The following is an 18,809-nucleotide window of genomic DNA, read 5'->3' as shown; positions in this document are numbered from 1 at the left end:
CAATAAAAAAAGTCGAAATGTGAGCTCTTTGTCCTCCATTGATTTGAAATTTTGGATGTGCTACCTTTTGGGGATTTTTTCAATTCCTAATTTTTATATGTATACTGGATTTTGGGTCTAGCACTCCTCTGTTGATGCGCAACCTCTTTTTCTTGTTTAGTGTCACCGCAACGCTCTCTCAAAATGTGTTAATTGGTTCAACTTGTGTGCACGCTGCCGTTAGTATCACAAACAAAACTCCTCTGCAAACTGAGAAGGCTTGTGCGCCTGCTATTTTGGAGCGTGGTATATTTTCTTTTTTGTGCCTGTGACTTAGTGTTAAAAAAAATAAACACATGTGTGACACACTTCTGTTAAACCACTGGTTCTCTATGTGCGATCCAGGGACCCCCAGGGATCCTTAAGTGGGCTTCAGGGATCCAGCTAAATTATTGATAGTTAAGAACAAATTGGATCCTTATGGGTCTGTAGAGTGTGCAGATTACGGGTCCATTTGGTTCCATCTATACACTCTCTGAGCTAAATGAACACTGAGGATATTACAGTGTATCAAATTGGGGGTCCATGGACTAATGCATATCAAACTGGGGCGTCCTTGAAATTACAAAGGTGTGTTAAAGAGCCATGTGTTTTAATGAATAGGCAGAAGGACAAAGGTCATCAGCTCTGACCTTTTTTCTGAGTGGCATTAAAAACTTACATGGAGTGGAGACAACCTGACAGTGCTCTGTGGCAGAGTGTCGGGACAGAATCAGTCACTATCATTTACGCTCACAGCGCTCACTTACACCACACATGCATCTGCAACCATGAATGAAATGTTTTTTGCATCCCATATACACCACCCCAACCCCCTCTTCTATGTCCTCTGTCTGTCCCCTCGGTCTCACCTCTCGCTGGGGTCCTCGGCCCTCTGTCCGTTGAAGGACTGGAAACCAGCGCCTCTCAGCGGAGAGGCGGGGCTGCTGGGGGAAGCGTGGCCAGACCTCCCCAGAGAGGCTCTGCGGCTCCGCCTCCTCTCCAGGCCCCGCCTCTTATCTCCGCCCGTGAGGCTGGTTCGTCGACGGTCCCTGCGGCCCGTCGGCGGAGGTTGGCTGTCGTCATCGCCGTCCTCGTGCCGTAGGGTCGCCTGGGGAAGGACGACAATAGGAGGCCCAGGGTGAGGTGATGAGGAGTGTGTGTGTGTGTGTGTGTCTTTAGGCACTTCCTTGTTCCTCAGATGGACATCTACAGTACAGACATAAACACAGACCTCGTAGATGTTGAGCTGTTCCACCAGGTCTAGATCGGTGCCCCTCCGTCCCAGGTGTCTCTGGGACACTGACTCAATGCCCTGCTCTTCCAGCCCATCCACCATGTCATAGAACGAATCCTGGTCGGGCAGCGCACCCAAGGTCTGCCAAGGATGGCGAGAGAAAGAGAATACATAACATAGGTTCACACAGGTCAAGCGGGAAGCGTTTTAAGAATCCACCTACAGTACGTGTGTCTGCACTGTAAGTAAAGTAAAAAAGTAGAGATACCTAGCATACCTTGTTGATGAGTGTCATGGCGTAAACCAGCAGCTCTGTGTCCACTCCGTCCTTTTCATCCAAGATCTCCATGGAGTTGGACCATGGCTTACCACCTGGAAGTCACCACAGCAGATACGGTATGAATGTATCTTATCTATCCTTCCAACCAATTACAGTACATCTCTGTGTCTGTCTGTCTGCCTGTCAGTGTGTCAACGTGTGCGTGCGTGCGTGCGTGCGTGTGTGTGTGTGTGCGTGGGTGAGTGAGTGCTTGCGTATAGTAAAATATGTACACACACAAAACACATGTACACAGACACACACTCTCTTGTAAAACAGTGTTATTTATTCACTTCTAACTCTGAGAGTGTTTAAATGTAACCAAATGGACCCACGGGTCCATTTGGTTACATTTGTACACTCTCAGAGTTCGATTTTACAGCGTGGTGTCCTGTACCTCTCTTGTTGTCCACGATGTTGATGGCATCGATGAGCAGAGGGGCGTTGGACTCTGAGTATTCCACGAACACCAGCAACAGCTTTAGAGCGGTCTTCACCACCAGACGGAACTAGGGGACAACAAACATTGATCATACTGTAAGTATGCAATACATATACTGTACAGTACGTGTGCGCATGCAAAAACACGCAGTCACGCGCGCACACGCACGTGCACACACACACACACACTGTACATAAATAACTACAACTAGTAACAGATACACCACCCACTACTCGCGTCAGGACACTGTTACTACACTGCTAACAGAACAATGGAGGGAGTTCAACATTTTAAGTGGTGCATTTAAAGCCAGCTGTGAGAAATTTGACATGGTAATGAGTGTGTGTGTGTGTGTGTGTGTGTGTGTGTGCGTGCGTGCGTGCGTGCATGCGTGTTGGATGCAAGGCTGATTTCCCAACAGGACAACTGCTGACGTATAGCTTCCACATGCAAGCAGATTGAATGTTGTTGTGTACTCGTTTCAGAAAGCATTCCAGGTTTTGTCATTGGGCAATATGGAGCATCTTCACCTTTGACCCGATTAGAGTGTAGAGCCACTGGATAGTCTCATCATGGCCAATGACACCGTTCATCCCATCAACATACAGCATGATCTGACCCATAGCTGTGGGCATCAGAGAGAGAGAGAGAGAAAATGTACATGATTAAATTCAGTCAAACATATTTCTACCCTTTAAGAAACAAGGGAATACATCTGAATTTACAATCTTCTCTCTTTATGTTTACCGTTATGTTTAGGCAAAATATTTGTTAAATGTTTCTTAATACTGTTGAGTGTAATGCACCTCAATGAGACAAATTATTTGTTTGTAGAAACATACAGGCAATAAAAGAGAATTATGTCTCTAAATTGTACAACACAGAATTTCACCAACTTTTTTTACACCTTTAAACCTTTACAGGTGATGTCAAGTTGAATCAGTATCTGAGTTGTGCTCTGATTTGAGTTGCTCATAATGCAACACACACACACACACACACACACACACACACACACACACACACACACACACACACACACACACACACACACACACACACACACACACACATTTTAACGCTTATGTCACCTGGACATAAATTCAGCCGTGACAGCTTGCATGTTACAGCTAACATGCATGTGAATTGTTCACACATGCTACAGAAATGCTATAATTCAACAAGAGCTGTTCATTTAGTGACTAGAAGGGTATGGAGTTTCCCCCGGGGGGAAACTTAAGCAAAGTTGTGAAGCTGAGACATCAAACATCGTGTGACAATAATGACCTCAGTGGTATCCAGTTACAACAGGGATGTGAGCAGCTAATGGTGAATTGTATGACTTATTACGAGAGGGCTGTAAATAGTGAGTCCTTAGCCAATTCATAATGAACACAAACACTCAGTAATTATGCTGCTCATGGAGCTATTATCAGTGACAAGTGTTTGGAGTGTGGCTTTGATAGATAAGCCCAGGTGCCTATTAGTTATGTATGTGTGTGCATGTGTGCGTGCGTGTGCGTGTGAGAGAGAGAGAGAGAGAGAGAGAGAGAGAGAGAGAGAGAGAGAGAGAGAGAGAGAGAGAGAGAGAGAGAGAGAGAGAGAGAGAGGGGAAGAGAGAGAGAGAGAGAGAGAGAGAGAGAGAGAGAGAGAGAGAGAGAGAAGGGAATACAATTCTGTAAATATACCCATTGTTGCTCCAGGTATTGTTGATGATAAGTATTGTATTGTATGTAATGTATGTCTTGATGATTAATTGAGTACATAGGACCACAATGGAAACAAGGCCTTTTGTGTTATCCATTTAGCATAGCTTGTCTAATTGTACATACTGTTTGCAACGTGTTAATAAAGTATTCAATCAATCCAACAAAAAAAGAAAACATGGATCGAGAGCATACCTCTCAGTATGTAGTTCTGGTAGTTCTGGTCAGCCTCTGTTCCCACCTTGATGAGGCAGGTCAGACCCTCAGCTATCACAAACTCATGGACCAGGTCCTTGTCATCCTGACAGAAGGAGAGGAGGACACACCATGAGACAGAAAAACAGAGGAAGAGAGGAGGAGGAGAGAGGAGGGGAGAGTGAGAGAGACAAACATGCAACATTTTGTATAATTTGCATTGTATATATTTATAACATGATGAGTCACATGTAATTGCGATCTACGTTCTAACCAGAGGGTGGCAGTAATGTGCAGAGAGTATGATTGGTGTTATATTGGTGTGCTGATTGCTACATCATCTGCCAAAGGCTAACTATGCCTCTCACTCAGCTCAAACACACAGTGGCTGTTTCAACATCATTATATTTCTCAATTTGTTGTTGATAACCATGATGTACCTCATAACACAAACACAATTCAAGCGATGCCGGAAAGTCTTCTTCACTGCTGAGTGGCTGACTCTACAGTGTGTGTGTGTGTGTGTGTGTGTGTGTGTGTGTGTGTGTGTGTGTGTGTGTGTGTGTGTGTGTGTGTGTGTATTTCCAGATAGCAAAAGTGTCCGTGGTGTTGAAAGAGGCTGACTTCTCTCATCCTAAAATAAAGGTTTACACACACACACACACACACACACACACACACACACACACACACACACACACACACACACACACACACACACACACACACACACACACACACACACACACACACACACACACACACACACACACACACACACACACACAGCAAGCCACGTGGAAGGAGCTGCCTGTCATCATGGAAGCACACAGTGGCCACAGTAACCAACTGTATTCTCCAAACACATACTGAAACTGTAATTGTGTGTGTGTGTGTGTGTGTGTGTGTGTGTGTGTGTGTGTGTGTGTGTGTGTGTGTGTGTGTGTGTGTGTGTGTGTGTGTGTGTGTGTGTGTGTGTGTGCGTGTGTGTGTGCGTGTGATTGTCTATTTTTGTTTTACCTGAAATATTTGCTTTAGAGAGAAAAGTGCCCTCCTTAAGTCACGTCCATTGGAGTTATATAGTTTTTCTGCAAAAAGACAGACAGACAGACAGAGAGAGAGAGAGATGGTTATTTTCAAAACTATGCTAAATACACAGATGCTATCTATATGTGGCTACTCCATCAGCACTACTTGTCTGAAGCCTTTGCACGCGCGCACGCGCACGCACACACAAACACACACACACACACACACACACACACACACACACACACACACACACACACACACACACACACACACACACACACACACACACACACACACACACACACACACACACACACACACACACACACACACACACACATACACACACACACACACAATGACCTTAGAGACACACACAAAACACAAATACACAGACACACACTCTGAATGTAGCCCACATCACTCCAGTGGTTCTTGAATCTTTTAATTTCAAGGACTCCCAGGTTGGTATGCATTGGGCAATGGATCCATAACTCTTGAGAGTGTACAAATGGAAACAAAGGGACCCGTAAGGGTCCACTGCTCTAGTCCACATGACATGGCAACACACAACAAAGCAGTACAATGGTTACAGTTAGCCTGCAGTTTATCAGGCTCTACCACTACTTGGAAGGAATATCTTAAAAGATCATGCACACAGGGCGCCGATGGTCTGTTGGTTAAGGCGCATACCATATAGGCTCTACTGCAGCCTGTCAGTGGGCCGCGGGTTCGATTCCCGAACCCGACGGCCTACGCTGCGTGTCATTCCTCGTCTCTCTCCCTGTTTCCTGTCACTCTACGCTGTACTATCTAAATAAAGGCAGCCCCCCCCCCCCCCAAAAAAAAGAACACACCCACACCAAATGTGGTGTTTACATAGCAAGAGACATTTATTAAGATCGTTGAGATCTTTTTATCATTATTGTCATTAACCACTTAAACCCAATATTCTTTGTACCCTCATTCTTTCCCCTCTACAACAAATCTCTTCGCCTCAAATAGCTGATCTACAAGCTCACAGCATGTGAGCTAGTAGATCAGCTATTTCTTTCCCCGAAATGTTCGACTATTTTCACAGAAAATTCATGTTCATGTGGTTAAAAAACACTTTAGCGTCCCTATTCTGGGGGTGAATATTCATCGAAAATAGCCGACCTCCAAGCTCACAGAGATGATATTTTTGGAGATTAGAAGAGATTTAGAAGAGATTTAGTGAAGAGGGAAATTTGGATGATTAGTATAGACCCCTGGGAACTCCGGTCAATAAAGTATATAGGGTTTAAGTGGTTAATGGTACTGACCGACTGACTGATATGGAAATGGAATGAGCCCTTTGAGAATACGTTGGGAGGGAGGGAATACGTTGACCCTTGACCCTGAAGCACTTTCTATACCTAGCTAATAAACGTCCCCTTGGGGGCAAGAAATTCTCAATGAACTGGATGGATTATTTCCAGTGCCAGGGGCAGCATGTCTGTCCCATATGTCTTAATGCTTTGTCCACTTTGGCACAGTGTGAAAGTACCATGTTACGGGAAAAAGCGGTCGTGTGCATTTATCATTGTGTAATGCACACAAAACACACAATGTGACGTAGACAGCACACAGTCACTGAAGGAAAGTCTATGAGAGATACGACACAATATTACGATATTACTTTGTCTTTGTCTTTGTCTTGAGACGGCATACAAGTAGCCTTGTATGCAACACATAATACACACATTTAACATAACACACACAAACATACACAAAATGAATTACATTCTTAAAAACATGAAGACAAGAGCAGTGTCCTTCATTCTTCTACTGGCCCTCGGACAGATTCTAAATTTAGCCTCAAAATCGACTGATGAACAAAGGACTTTTGTAGTCTGACCTTATTGAATTTTGGAACTTTATATAGATGGGTAGGTAGATGCTTATTTTTTTTACTTTTTCCAAGTATGGATGCAGTGCAAATCACATTACCCAAACTAAAAATGTAATTCAAGACAAACCATGCTAATGTACATAAATCCAAAATATAATCATATAAGTATTACCATCTTCTGTATGTACAACAGTATGTAGAGTGCAAAAATTGGCCTTGCCATAGAAGGTTTTTAACAAGAGGGACATGGATAGACTGAAAAGGCAAACAAAAATAGCTATAACCAATTCAGTTCAACTATTTTAGGATTGAGTTTTTGAACCACTGCACCGGATCATTAAACAATTACTCTGTGGCCCTTGAGCAAGGTAAATTAACACCCCAGCAGCAGACTGTGGTTGTGTTGAGTAGCACCCTGGTGAGAGGAGCTTTAACCTTGCCTCTCTCTGCAGCTATACTTCCCAACGCCACTGCAGTAAATTAGACAGTTTTCACATGTACATATATCTTTATTTGACATATAATTTGTGTATCTCTGAAAGGGAATTCCCCCATTTGCAGCCAATGGGTGCAGCAGATTTTGCATCCTCTCCTTCTATTTTCTTGTCCTTCCTTGTTTTTGTTTACTCAGAGACAGAAGCAACTGGCCTCCTCTGTTTCTGCCAGACGCCGGCCTGCACTTTGTGGTCGATCTCTCTCTTCCCTCTTTCTCCTTCCTTCATTTCGTTACTTTTTATTCACCTCCTTTCCTTTCTTTTTCTTTCTTTGGGTTACATGCTTTGACCATTTATTCTTACCATAAGTTTTTCATCCATGAAGAAAGGACTTATTGGCAAGAATTGCAAATAGGCAGCTTATAAACCTTTTTTATGTGATACAATTTAAGCATTTCTTTTTGTATAGTCTATGTAATGTGACTATGTTCTCTGAATATTTGGAGAACTAAAATAATATTGGCACAGTGGGAAAGCTAAAAATGTCCTGGTTCTACAAGTGCATGTCATTTGAAATGTGTGTTTAGCAACATTCGGCGTCTTCGGACAAATGTTACATATTTGTCTGTCTGTGTGTGGAATGAAAAAATTACTTTTTGACCCTGGACTTGAGTTATCCAAGTTTAGCTTGCCTTAGCAATGGTTACCCTGAGCTCAGACAGGTCAGACAGGCAGGCTCCTGAGCCAGGCTCACCCATATCTGCACCGTACAGAATCATATCTGCGGGTCAGTGCAGCCCTCACCTCTTCCCCCCCTCCGCCTGGTCCACCCTCCGTCAATCATAGATGATTTGAGGAGGATACACAGATGCACAAACTTGGAATTTACACACACCCAAGCCCCCCGCTGCGCTGATATTACAGTATAACTGGATACACACTCACATAATAGTCTCTCAGCTAAATCTGCTTTGAACATAAACACTCACATGTACACTACAGTAATCGCACCATTATGTTTTCAATAAGTGTAGACACACAGAGGCAAGCAGGTGCAGGTGCACACACACAAATACACACACAGACAGGCTTACACACATATTATAGAATATTATTGCAGTGGTTTATATGAGCAGTGTGGCCTGTAGCAGTTCCTAATCCGTATTTTCCGTGTCGTGACCTGAATACCTCACTGCTAGAGCCCAGCCAGCAGCTCATTAACATTCCGATATAGCTCTAATCACTACTGCCCATGTGTGTGTTTGTGTGTGTGTGTGTGTGTGTGTGTGTGTGTGTGTGTGTGTGTGTGTGTGTGTGTGTGTGTGTGTGTGTGTGTGGGTGTGGGGGTGTGGGGGTGTGTGTGTGTGTGTGCCGGCTCTTGTACTTCTATCTTTGCATGGACCAGATGTCCTCACAAGGCTAGAAAGTTGAGAGAAATCCTTCAAAGTGAGGACATTTCATGGCATTTCCTGGTGCTCGTTTAGGATTAGGGTTAAAATCCCTGTAGAGTTAGGGGCAAGTTGTGGTTAAGTGTGTGTGTGTGTGTGTGTGTGTGTGTGTGTGTGTGTGTGTGTGTGTGTGTGTGTGTGTGTGTGTGTGTGTGTGTGTGTGTGTGTGTGTGTGTGTGTGTGTGTGTGTGTGTGTGCATGGAGTGTGGACAGAGAGAGTGTATGGTGAAGATGATCAGAGCCGCGCTGTCATTGGTTCCATCCATTCACAACCTCTTATCTTCCTCTTACACTATAACAGCACCTCTGGCTTTCACTTACTTAACTGGAGTTTAGCCAATGCTGAATCGCGAGCCTTGCCTGTGCAGAGCTCCGGGATTGGTTCCATGTAGTTGAGCAACTTCCAATGATTAATGGATTATATACGTAGTAGCACCCCCCACACAGACAGATTACCCCCACGGTGCAAAACACCATGAATATAGACAATGAAAATGTACAATTTAGGCATTAGCAGGCACTCTTATCCAGAGCAACTAGCAAATGCAAGCTCAGAGAAAATGGCATGAATCCTAGTCAACAAATCACAGGGTAAAGGCGGTTACACACCGGCAAATATGCGAATATACGCACAATTCTGACTCGTTCCGAATAATTAAAAGGCGCTTTTTTCGCTCCGCGAAACTGGTGTGGAAGCTTGCATTGACTTTATAAGGTTTTTTAAAAATACGTATTATTCGCATGAAAAAAATCGCCCCGGTGTGTAAGGACCTTAAATGGTCACATACTGTAAGTAGAAAGAGACAAAGAAACTGGTATACCAAGTAAACATCAAACCTAGCATCTGTCTAAACAACATAACAAATAACATTCTTAGCATTTTGGTCAAGGAAAAAAAGAAAGAAAGGCCCTGTAAGACCCTTATCTCATCCACACAAAACACTGCAACCTCTACTAACAGCTAAGAACAGATTCTGTCCTCAATGGCCAGTGTTTCCTCGTCCTAGCTTGGTTTCCCTGGAAATCAAGTGGCCTCTTAGAACTGGACGGAACGCTCGGTCAGGATTCTCAACGGCTAGCACAGCGGACTCAGACGCTCCCAAGCACTGACCTATCGGGTTCTCCATCAGGCTCTGAGTGGGCCTATCAGGGTAACCTTTACCAAAATGGCTGCAGTGCCTCAGGAGCATGTCAACGGCACTGATACACAGCAGATATTTGGCTTGTTTCGATCGGTTGTGTGGTAGAGAGGCACAGTGAAATTTAACTCTGAGAGTTGAATTAATTCATTAATTTACACACAGAGTGTACCAGGAAAAAATATTCACCAAAATCATTTCCACTGCTTCCTCCTTGTACTATAAATTTACATCATAAAGTGTTATGTTTGATAATTATCAACAAATTATCAACAAAGTATTTGCATTTGGTACAGTAAAATACCCCTTAAAGACGTCATGAAATGGCTTCATTGCTAAACTTTTTGCTAAGTTTTAGCCATAGAGTTATAATATATCTAGAGGGCGGACTGCCCCGCCCCACCTATTAATTTCAATGAAAGTTGCTCACAAGCGCATGAAGCATCCGGAAGTACCTCTACGCAGTAGATTGGTTCCAATATTGGAGACAATCTATTGAGTAGAGTAGAGGAATAGAGCAGGCCCACTAGCATTGCAGACGATAGAAGCATGCGCAGTAGCGTCACAAATGCGGAAGTCCTGCAAATACCAGATTTAGCCACCAGGGTTTTGAGGCTTCAATCATTCTCCGCGGTTCTGGGGGCTTGAGTTTAGCTCAGATAGAGGGGTGTGTTTTTGTGTAACCAATCACAGTGTCAGTCGACAGCCCCATCTTTGGACTCTACACACTGCACCGATCAGAGCGTATACATAGATATGTCCTCATTATGACCGCTTAGCCTATGCTATGAACCCCTAGCATCCCTCTTCTGGGCATGTCATAAATGGGCAACATTCGGCAAACATAGCAGAGCTACAAGCTCACACAATGTGTTGCAGCATGACAAATTGTGAGCTTGTACATTGGCTATACTATAGACCCCTGGAGAGCCCCGGGCAAAAGTATATATAGAGTTAAAGTGGCTAAAATTAATCCCTGACCTTTGCACACCTTACTACTGGCAGACCAGTATGTTTGTGAAGGAAGTGAAGCTTATTCCACTGCCAAAGATACCTACATTTTAAATGCAAATGCACACGATATTGGGGTCGTTGCTCATCAAGTGGACGTGTGTGCGCGCGGTCGCACGCACGCACGCACGCACGCACTCACACACGCACGCACACGCGCACGCACACGCACACGCACACGCACACGCACACGCACACGCACACACACACACACACACACACACACACACACACAGAGAAGAGAGCACCTTCTGTGTCCTATAAAGAGGGGAACTGATACCCTGGCTGTGGCTCACAAATCACGATAGATAACGTGATATAATGTACGTACATACATTGACCCATTTGGACATATCTGATGAACAGTAAACTATATGCTGACATGACACATTCTGTACAGGGATAGATTCTATCAGTGAGAGGGACCCGAGAGGGACCCAGTGACAGTGAGAGGGACCCGTCTGCTCTTTACCAAATACCATTTCACATTTACAGTATAGAGAGGGATTTTTCAGTGCGCACAATACAAACACATTAAAACCCTCAGTTTTAATTTAACTCTGAGAGTTAAAAATGGATAAATGAACACTGCTGTGTTTTACTGTGTAGCATTACCCAGAGCTCAATCAAATCCATCCTAGTTATAGCTTAGCTGGTTCTGTTTAGATATGAGATAAGAAGCATCTTTAGGTTCTTTAGGCCTCACAATGTAGGGGGAGCGGATGGAGTTCAAGAGATTCTGGTTTGATTCCCGCTAAGGGGAAATAATCACAGCAATGCTGCTCTGTCTGTCCATCCAAAAGCACAAATCAAGAGTTGGCTGCAGCTTATCACAAATGACATACTTGTATTAGGTAAGGTTATATTGTGATCACACTAGCGATGACAAAGCAACAGGCTACAAGTTAGGGCTGCAACAATCAATTTGATTAGTTTGACTAATGTTGCACCACTACTACAAGTTATTTTCTCTAAAATCAAGCTACACAGTGACTTAATAAAGGGAAGCAACCAGTTCTCTGTGCTACTATACACTACATTTTCCATTCAGGCAGTGTGGCTTGAGCGTCAATGGCGACTCAGCAGCCATGTAGCTGGCTAACCTTGGCCATTTTGTAGCTTTCTCGCCGCTAGTGTGGGCATTAATTGAAATGAGTTTAGATTAAGCACTGACACTGCAGTTAAATATAGGCATGAGTTTGGTGTGGTATCTGGGGACGGCTTTCACTGTGGAACTGGGTTGGAAATTGCATAGTGTTAGGCCGGGTTGCCTAGCCAGAGCCCGCAAACTTTGGTCATAGCCAGTTAGCCACTTGGAAAGGGATCTAAAAAATAAAAACACATACATCTTTATCACATGACCCCAGAGATAATGTGTACCGATTTGTGTGAGTTTTGGACAAAATCTGTGGGAGTAGTAGCAAAAAGTGTGTTTTGAAGAAAACACACTACAGGGGTGGACTGGCCATTTGGCGTACCGGGCAAATGCCCGGTGGGCCGCGGGCCAGTGGGCCGCTGGGCCACCAAAAAAAAAAAAAAAAAAAAAAATTTTTTTTTTTTTTTTTTTTTTTTTAAATCAAATATTTTTGCTCCCGTTTTAGGATTATTACGGTCATTTCAGGGTCGTGTGGCCCAATTATTAGTTAAGTTAATGTTTGGGCTGGGATGCTTTCCAGCAGGGGCCTCAGTGCGGCTGCAGAGTTCATGTGCAGGGCTGGGCTGAAACAGCCCCCCCCCCCCCCCCCCCCCCCCCCCCCGTTGACAAAACGGTCCGGGGGGTGGTGGGCCGGTCCGGACCAAAATGCCAGGGCTGAATTTTGGTCCCAGTCCGGCCCTGACACACTATGGCAGAAAATGTAATCTGGCACATAAACAGGGCCTATAAATGAGCCAAGGAATCCAGATGTTGATTATGACCAACGGTTCAAGAGTTATAGGCCAAGATTTGTTGTAGCGCCACCATGAGTAGATTTGAAACATTTGGATAGTGATTCTTCCTACTGCGTGCAAAGATTCCCGGCGAATCATGTTGTGCATGATTCTGATTTTCAATCTTAGCCAATCAGGACTGAATTAGAAAAATCGGACAGATCCGTCTTGATCACATGACTATAGAGATAATGTGTACCGATTTGCGTGATGTTTAGATAAAATCTGTAGGAGTAATATTAAAAAAATATTTTGAAAAAATCACTCCTGGTGGCGCTATAACCATAGAGCTAAAAATAATAGAGAGGGCACCGGAAATCCCCGCCCATTCACTTGTATGGAGTTGCTCGCCGAGCGCATACTCCCTTTTCACCCCTTCTTCCGGGTTGGGAAATGTGACGGGCGGGGTCTCTGCGCGTCGTCTCGCATGAGCAGTAGTGCCAACTCCGTGCGCAACCCTGTGTGCAACCCCGTGCGCAAGCTCATGAGTCGAGCCCATTGGTCGAAATCGTTTTCGCTCGTTCATGTGTCTGGCCCCAGCCGTAATAAGCTGCAGTACCTATGATTGGCCACCGCGTCCAATGCGCTTCACTGCTCCCTCTCGGTTCTGGGGGCTTGGCTATAACAGGCCAATGTGAACAATTTGGGGCAGAGCTTCTGCTCTGGCCTCCAGGGATTGGGCCAATGGTGCCAGAGATTAGCTGTTCACAGACAGACGGACAGACGGATGGACTAATTGTCTCAGCCAGGCCGATAGCAGCACCATTACACCAGAGTAAGTATAATATATATATATATATATATATATATATATATATATACATATATTTTGGGGGGGAAACTTGAAACTCTAAAGACAGCAGCACCAACAATTTAAGACAACATAATCCAAAACCTTTGTCTGCATATCATGAAGAATATCCACCAATCATAGATTTGTATTCAACATTGTTAATCTCATCGTTTCTTGAGGCAGTGGATGGCACATGCATACAAATGGAAAATGTTTTTTTACAGGGCAGCAGTGGCCGTCTTGGAATCATAAGGTTCCTGATAGGATGCCTGGTTCCTCTTGGCTTGACGTCAAAGTGTCCTTGAGTGAGACACTGAACACTGAACTGAGCAGGTTGGTACCGTGTATGGTTTCCTCAGCTTTCACTGTGTGAATGGTTGAATATGCACATTGTAAAGCACATTGTTTGGAGAAAGGATTGAACCATTTACCATTTTATACAATTTGCAAAAGTTCTGAAATATAAAATGTGAATGATAATACGTTCACAACTTGAGATTTACTCGACTCCCTATTCAAAGAGATTTGAGTCTTGCTAGTCATAACTTACTTCTCTTGTGCACAGTTAATAAAGAATCAACATAAGTACACACATAACTTGTGCCAACATTAATAATGTCATGACAATGCCCTGTAATGCCCTGCCATTGGCCCAACAATGTCGTGTCTAGATAATTACCATCCTGTACAAGAGTAAACACAGTTTGACACTATAAATAATCAACAGGCTGTTTTCCAATTCCCCTTAATGGCTCCAGCTGTCTCAATACTGCTCATAATGGAGCGATGGCAGACAGCCCGACTCAACCAGGAAGTGAATCAAACAAATCACCCTCAACTTTGACCTCCGGGCCTAAGAGCTCTAAGGAACGCAAATGGACACCGTTTCTACAGAGACGCATAAATACAAGCGAAAAACAAACTAGCAGTGAAAAAATAACAACTCAATTAAGTATCTGCCAATGGACAGAAGAGCCATGGAGGAGCAGGGTGAGTGTAAGGGAATGGGGACGCGATGACATGACAGATGGGTGATCGGTCAAAATCCACGTGTCTATAGTGTTGGTCATTCTTTCCTTCCTGGCCCTTGGTTTTATTATTGTCACAAGGAGAGCTGGAATACGCACTGGGTTGCGCTGACGTGGTGTGAGTGTCTGTCTGTCTGTGCATGCTTGCATGTGTATGAATGTGCACGCGCATGTGTGTGTGTGTACATGCAATAGTGCATACGGGTGTACATGGGTTTGTGTGCGTGCATCAGTGCATGTGTGTGTGTATATGAGCGTGTGTGCGTGCGTGTGTGTGGATGATCCATTGGCTTCGCTCAGGGGTTTAGACATTCAGGTTTCCATTTATAGGTTAGAGCTTCCAGTTTTACTGTTTTGTTTTGGAAGACTCACAGTTCTTTCAACATGACCTCACATGCACCAAAACAGAGACAGATAGCTACACCACCATGCATCCATGGAGACAGAGACAGAGACAGACAGACGTTGGGCTGAACAGAAATGGACCACAGTACAGACGTGCATGCACAACTAGGCACATGCACAGCACACCATTGCAGACTGTGACATGCATGCACGCGCAAATGCACGCACACGCACACACACACACGCACACACACACCTTTGTGCTTATTTAAAGCTGCAATCTGTACGTTTTATGTCCTACCTGGGATTTAAACCAAGACACAATCCCCAGTTGTCCAGGGAAGATATTTGGTTATGAGCCAGTAGGTGTCCTCCTACCCACCACCGGTCTAAATGTCTCAATGGAAGAGTAGGGAGACCACCTACTACAACCACTGAAGTTGTGCTAGTTACTGTATGTATATTGTGTTGACATACTCTATAATACAGATTGGTTAAACATGTTTTATACATTAAAATTATACAGCAAAATGACTTGATATAGCATCACAATCATTTTAATAATTTTTATACTTTGGCTATTCAAAAATAGCCGATCTAGGAGCTCACAGAGACATGCTATGAACACGTAGATCGGCTATTTTAGATTTTTAAATACACATCAGTTTGGAGGTCCTTGGACATGAAAAAGTTTGAGAACCACAGTGACATTGCTCTGTTTCACAAAGCTCACGAAATCCACACCACGTGTGCATGTGTGTGTGCACTCCACACCTCAGTCTTGACAGAGCTGTCTCCCTCCCAGTGTGTGCCAAACACACTCTATAATTAGAGCTTTATCTCCTGGGGTGACACGGCCACAGGACGCCTGTTAACGTCCCATTTTGGGACGACATACTGGAGAATTGTCGCACTCTGAGAGCATACAAAAGTGTACATTTGTACACTCAAGAGTTAAATTGACAGAGGCTGTTTACTGTGTATGCATATGGGCATCCGTAGTGGGTAGAGAGGCTGTCTGGGAATCGGAAGGTCACTGGTTAGACCCTCGGCTCGCCCAAGACACTTAACCAAAAACAGCTCCCCTCTGTGCACTCAGCTGAGCCATATGGGCAGTCACCTGTTGGGTGAAGCAGAACAAGCTATTTCCCCTCCCCCAGACACCAGATAATACTCCCTTTTCCCTAATAATGCTAGTTGTTAGTTAGTTAGTTAGTTAGTTAGTTAGAGAAGGGACTGAGCTTACCACTCATGTTTTTCTAACAGAATATTATATGGAAATAAAGCGATAAATGTTTTTTCTATCTATTTTTCACCGCAAATAAAAGCATCAATCTGTATGCATGAGGCATCAACTATATGAATAGTTTTGATGCGGAAAATCTCACTGGCAATTTTCGGAATGTTTCTTCGTTATGCCCCCAGTGTGTAGAGACCTTTAGGCTATCTAATTTAATGAACAGCAAACAAAGAAACCATATCGTCTCTATTCTAGTATCCATGCGTGTTAAATTACAAACATAATACTTTTCCATGTCATGAAGTAGATAAGCTCCTTAGACTGTATAACCTTCATATTAACCTCAAACCACCTTATACAGTGTAACCAACAAGACGTTTTTGTACTACATTAATGGAACAAACTTGCAACTTGGACATGTATACGTGCATATGTGCATGCACTGAACACAGTATGCTTGCAGTGAATGTCCTCCTCTCAGTGATGCAGGGATTCCCCTGGATATTGCATCTTTCCATCTGCTAAGTGGTTCTCCTGCTGCCTAATTAGATTACCGCCGTGACCCCCTGGGCTTGGACTAATCCCTGGATGTGATGTGACCACAGCAACCTCGTCTCTCCACACAGGCAAACCAACTTGACCTGATACAGAACCTAAAGCCACGGTGAGTCATTATGTTTACAACCACGCTGTGTTTCACGGAACACCGGAGCGGCAGGTGCATCATGGGATGGAACTGGAAAGCCTTGTACGATACAGACCTAAAGTAGTGATGCCGCAGGTTCGACTGACGACCACATAATCACCCCTGTATAGACCACCTTCAGAGGAGGGCCTCTTCCCAGTGGGACCAGAGACGCCTCGAGGGCATGGCTGCACGCCACAGAGTCAGACGCCGATACACAAAAGTAGAAGGAGGACTCCTGCTTGTGACCTGTGTCAACACATTGCTTCTACACAGTAAATTCCTCAGTGTTAATTCTCAAAGAGAGTACAAATGTAAACCCTCTGAGCTGAATGGGTTTGTGTATCCTATGTATCCTAACATATTATGTGTACAGTAAAGAAAAACAGCATGGGGTCTATTAACATGACTTCCCTGTTATGTGGATCTGGGATGTCCTGTGACCAGTCTAAGACATAATTCATCTATACACTTAATTTTTTTTTAAGCCATAGATTAATTACAAAACATATCTAAGACTGGTCATTACATATATAAAAAAAATACCCAACTTTTTCATTCACACCACACCATTGAAATTCCAACTCAGCCATTCCCTCTCCACCCCCCCCCCCCCCCGTCCCCATCACTCTCCAGTGAGCACATTCACTTGTAGGTGCTGCCGCACTACCTCATCCAATACTTTGCTTACACCTTCACAAGCCGTCATGGCGGCCTCCATCAGAGTCTCTAGGTGGTCCTGATGTAGTCTAGCATCCATCTGCAGCAAAGCGATCTGCCCCCCACGTGGCAGGAGTGCCATAGCCAACGAGCTTCCTCCACTCTCCTCTACACGGGACAGGTCTGCCAGGGGCGTCTCGTCCACAAACCCCACTGTGCAGGCACACACGTAGTCTCGCATTGGAATGCCAGCATCGATCACTGCCAGTGTGGCGGCATTCACGCACTCACTGTAGTTCCCACCATCCGACTGCAAAATCTTAACATAGATGTCTATTTGAGAACGCGGATAGAGCTGGGTCATCACAGCCGCCTCAAACGTCTGCTTTAGGTGAAGACTCATCTCTGTGGACTTGCGGTCCCCATGAGGTCTCCTCTTCCTCTCCGCTGTACTGAATGTGGCCATGCTGTATTGACAGTTGATAACAGCTCTGTCATAAAGGGTCCGGCTGCGTGAACCTCGCGTTTCATGGGGACCATACACAACAGCAAGGACTTTGGTGTTGCCCTGCTCAATGTACGCAGAGCCGTCAGCCTGGGCAAACACACCCATGCGAGCTTGTACTTTTCTAAGTTCAGATGCTTTTCTTCCATCTAGACGGTATCCCTGATCGGACAGCAATTCAAGGCCTGCCATGTTTGTGGAAACCAGGGCGAGTGGCAGCACACGTGTGTAGTTCGACATAAGTCACCTATGACGTCACGTCAGTACTATGACGTCAGTCGTCTATGATGTTAGTTATCTCCATATTTGGGCAAAGCATCAGCCCAATACGACCTCCTCCTTTGACTTCCACTATAAGATTTAAGTTCTAAAAAGAAAAAAATATATATTCACAATATGTGAAAAATATCCATGGATTTACATCCTTGACCTACTGGCAGCATGCACAAGAAATATGCCGCTGATGGGTCTAGTGGTTTGCAAGATTAGCTGCAAACAAACAGACAGACAGACAGACAGACAGACAGACAGACAGACAGACAGACAGACAGACAGACAGACAGACAGACAGACAGACAGACAGACACAGACAGACTCAAGTGAAGCCAGTGAAAGGAAAAGTGGTATCAAGCCTGAGGACACCATTCACTGCAATAGGGCGACCAACCGAATAGAACAGGGCGGCTGCGTCCATTGAGTTCAATGGAGAAGTGGCGCCCTGTTCTATTCGGTTCCTCAAGCTCTATTTTGTTACACTGTTTATACTGCTG

General features: G+C 44.4%; 2 protein-coding genes across 7 annotated transcripts in view; both read right to left on the bottom strand.

Moving 5' to 3' along the window:
* fhod3a (formin homology 2 domain containing 3a) overlaps nucleotides 1–18,809 on the bottom strand; it is a 74,730-nt gene that overhangs the window by 26,207 nt on the left and 29,714 nt on the right. For all 6 annotated transcript variants that reach the window (XM_080443098.1, XM_080443095.1, XM_080443096.1 and 3 more), the window contains exons 4-10: nucleotides 4,938–5,005; nucleotides 3,918–4,023; nucleotides 2,547–2,641; nucleotides 1,972–2,083; nucleotides 1,533–1,627; nucleotides 1,253–1,396; nucleotides 891–1,129 (exon numbers count right to left, since the gene is read on the bottom strand). In XM_080443098.1, the coding sequence (XP_080299224.1) occupies nucleotides 891–1,129; nucleotides 1,253–1,396; nucleotides 1,533–1,627; nucleotides 1,972–2,083; nucleotides 2,547–2,641; nucleotides 3,918–4,023; nucleotides 4,938–5,005 (859 nt within the window). The remainder of the gene's footprint in view (nucleotides 1–890; nucleotides 1,130–1,252; nucleotides 1,397–1,532; nucleotides 1,628–1,971; nucleotides 2,084–2,546; nucleotides 2,642–3,917; nucleotides 4,024–4,937; nucleotides 5,006–18,809) is intronic.
* Nucleotides 17,500–18,231, bottom strand: LOC308095940 (exosome complex component RRP41-like; the record flags this gene model as incomplete). Its single annotated transcript, XM_080443118.1, has 1 exon — nucleotides 17,500–18,231. The coding sequence occupies one exon, from the start codon at nucleotides 18,229–18,231 to the stop codon at nucleotides 17,500–17,502; it is 732 nt and encodes a 243-aa protein (XP_080299244.1).

Source organism: Gymnoscopelus braueri (genome assembly GCF_963280865.1).
Source record: "Gymnoscopelus braueri genome assembly, chromosome: 11".
Lineage (NCBI taxonomy): Eukaryota > Metazoa > Chordata > Actinopteri > Myctophiformes > Myctophidae > Gymnoscopelus > Gymnoscopelus braueri.
This window is presented reverse-complemented; position numbering and strand designations above follow the sequence as displayed.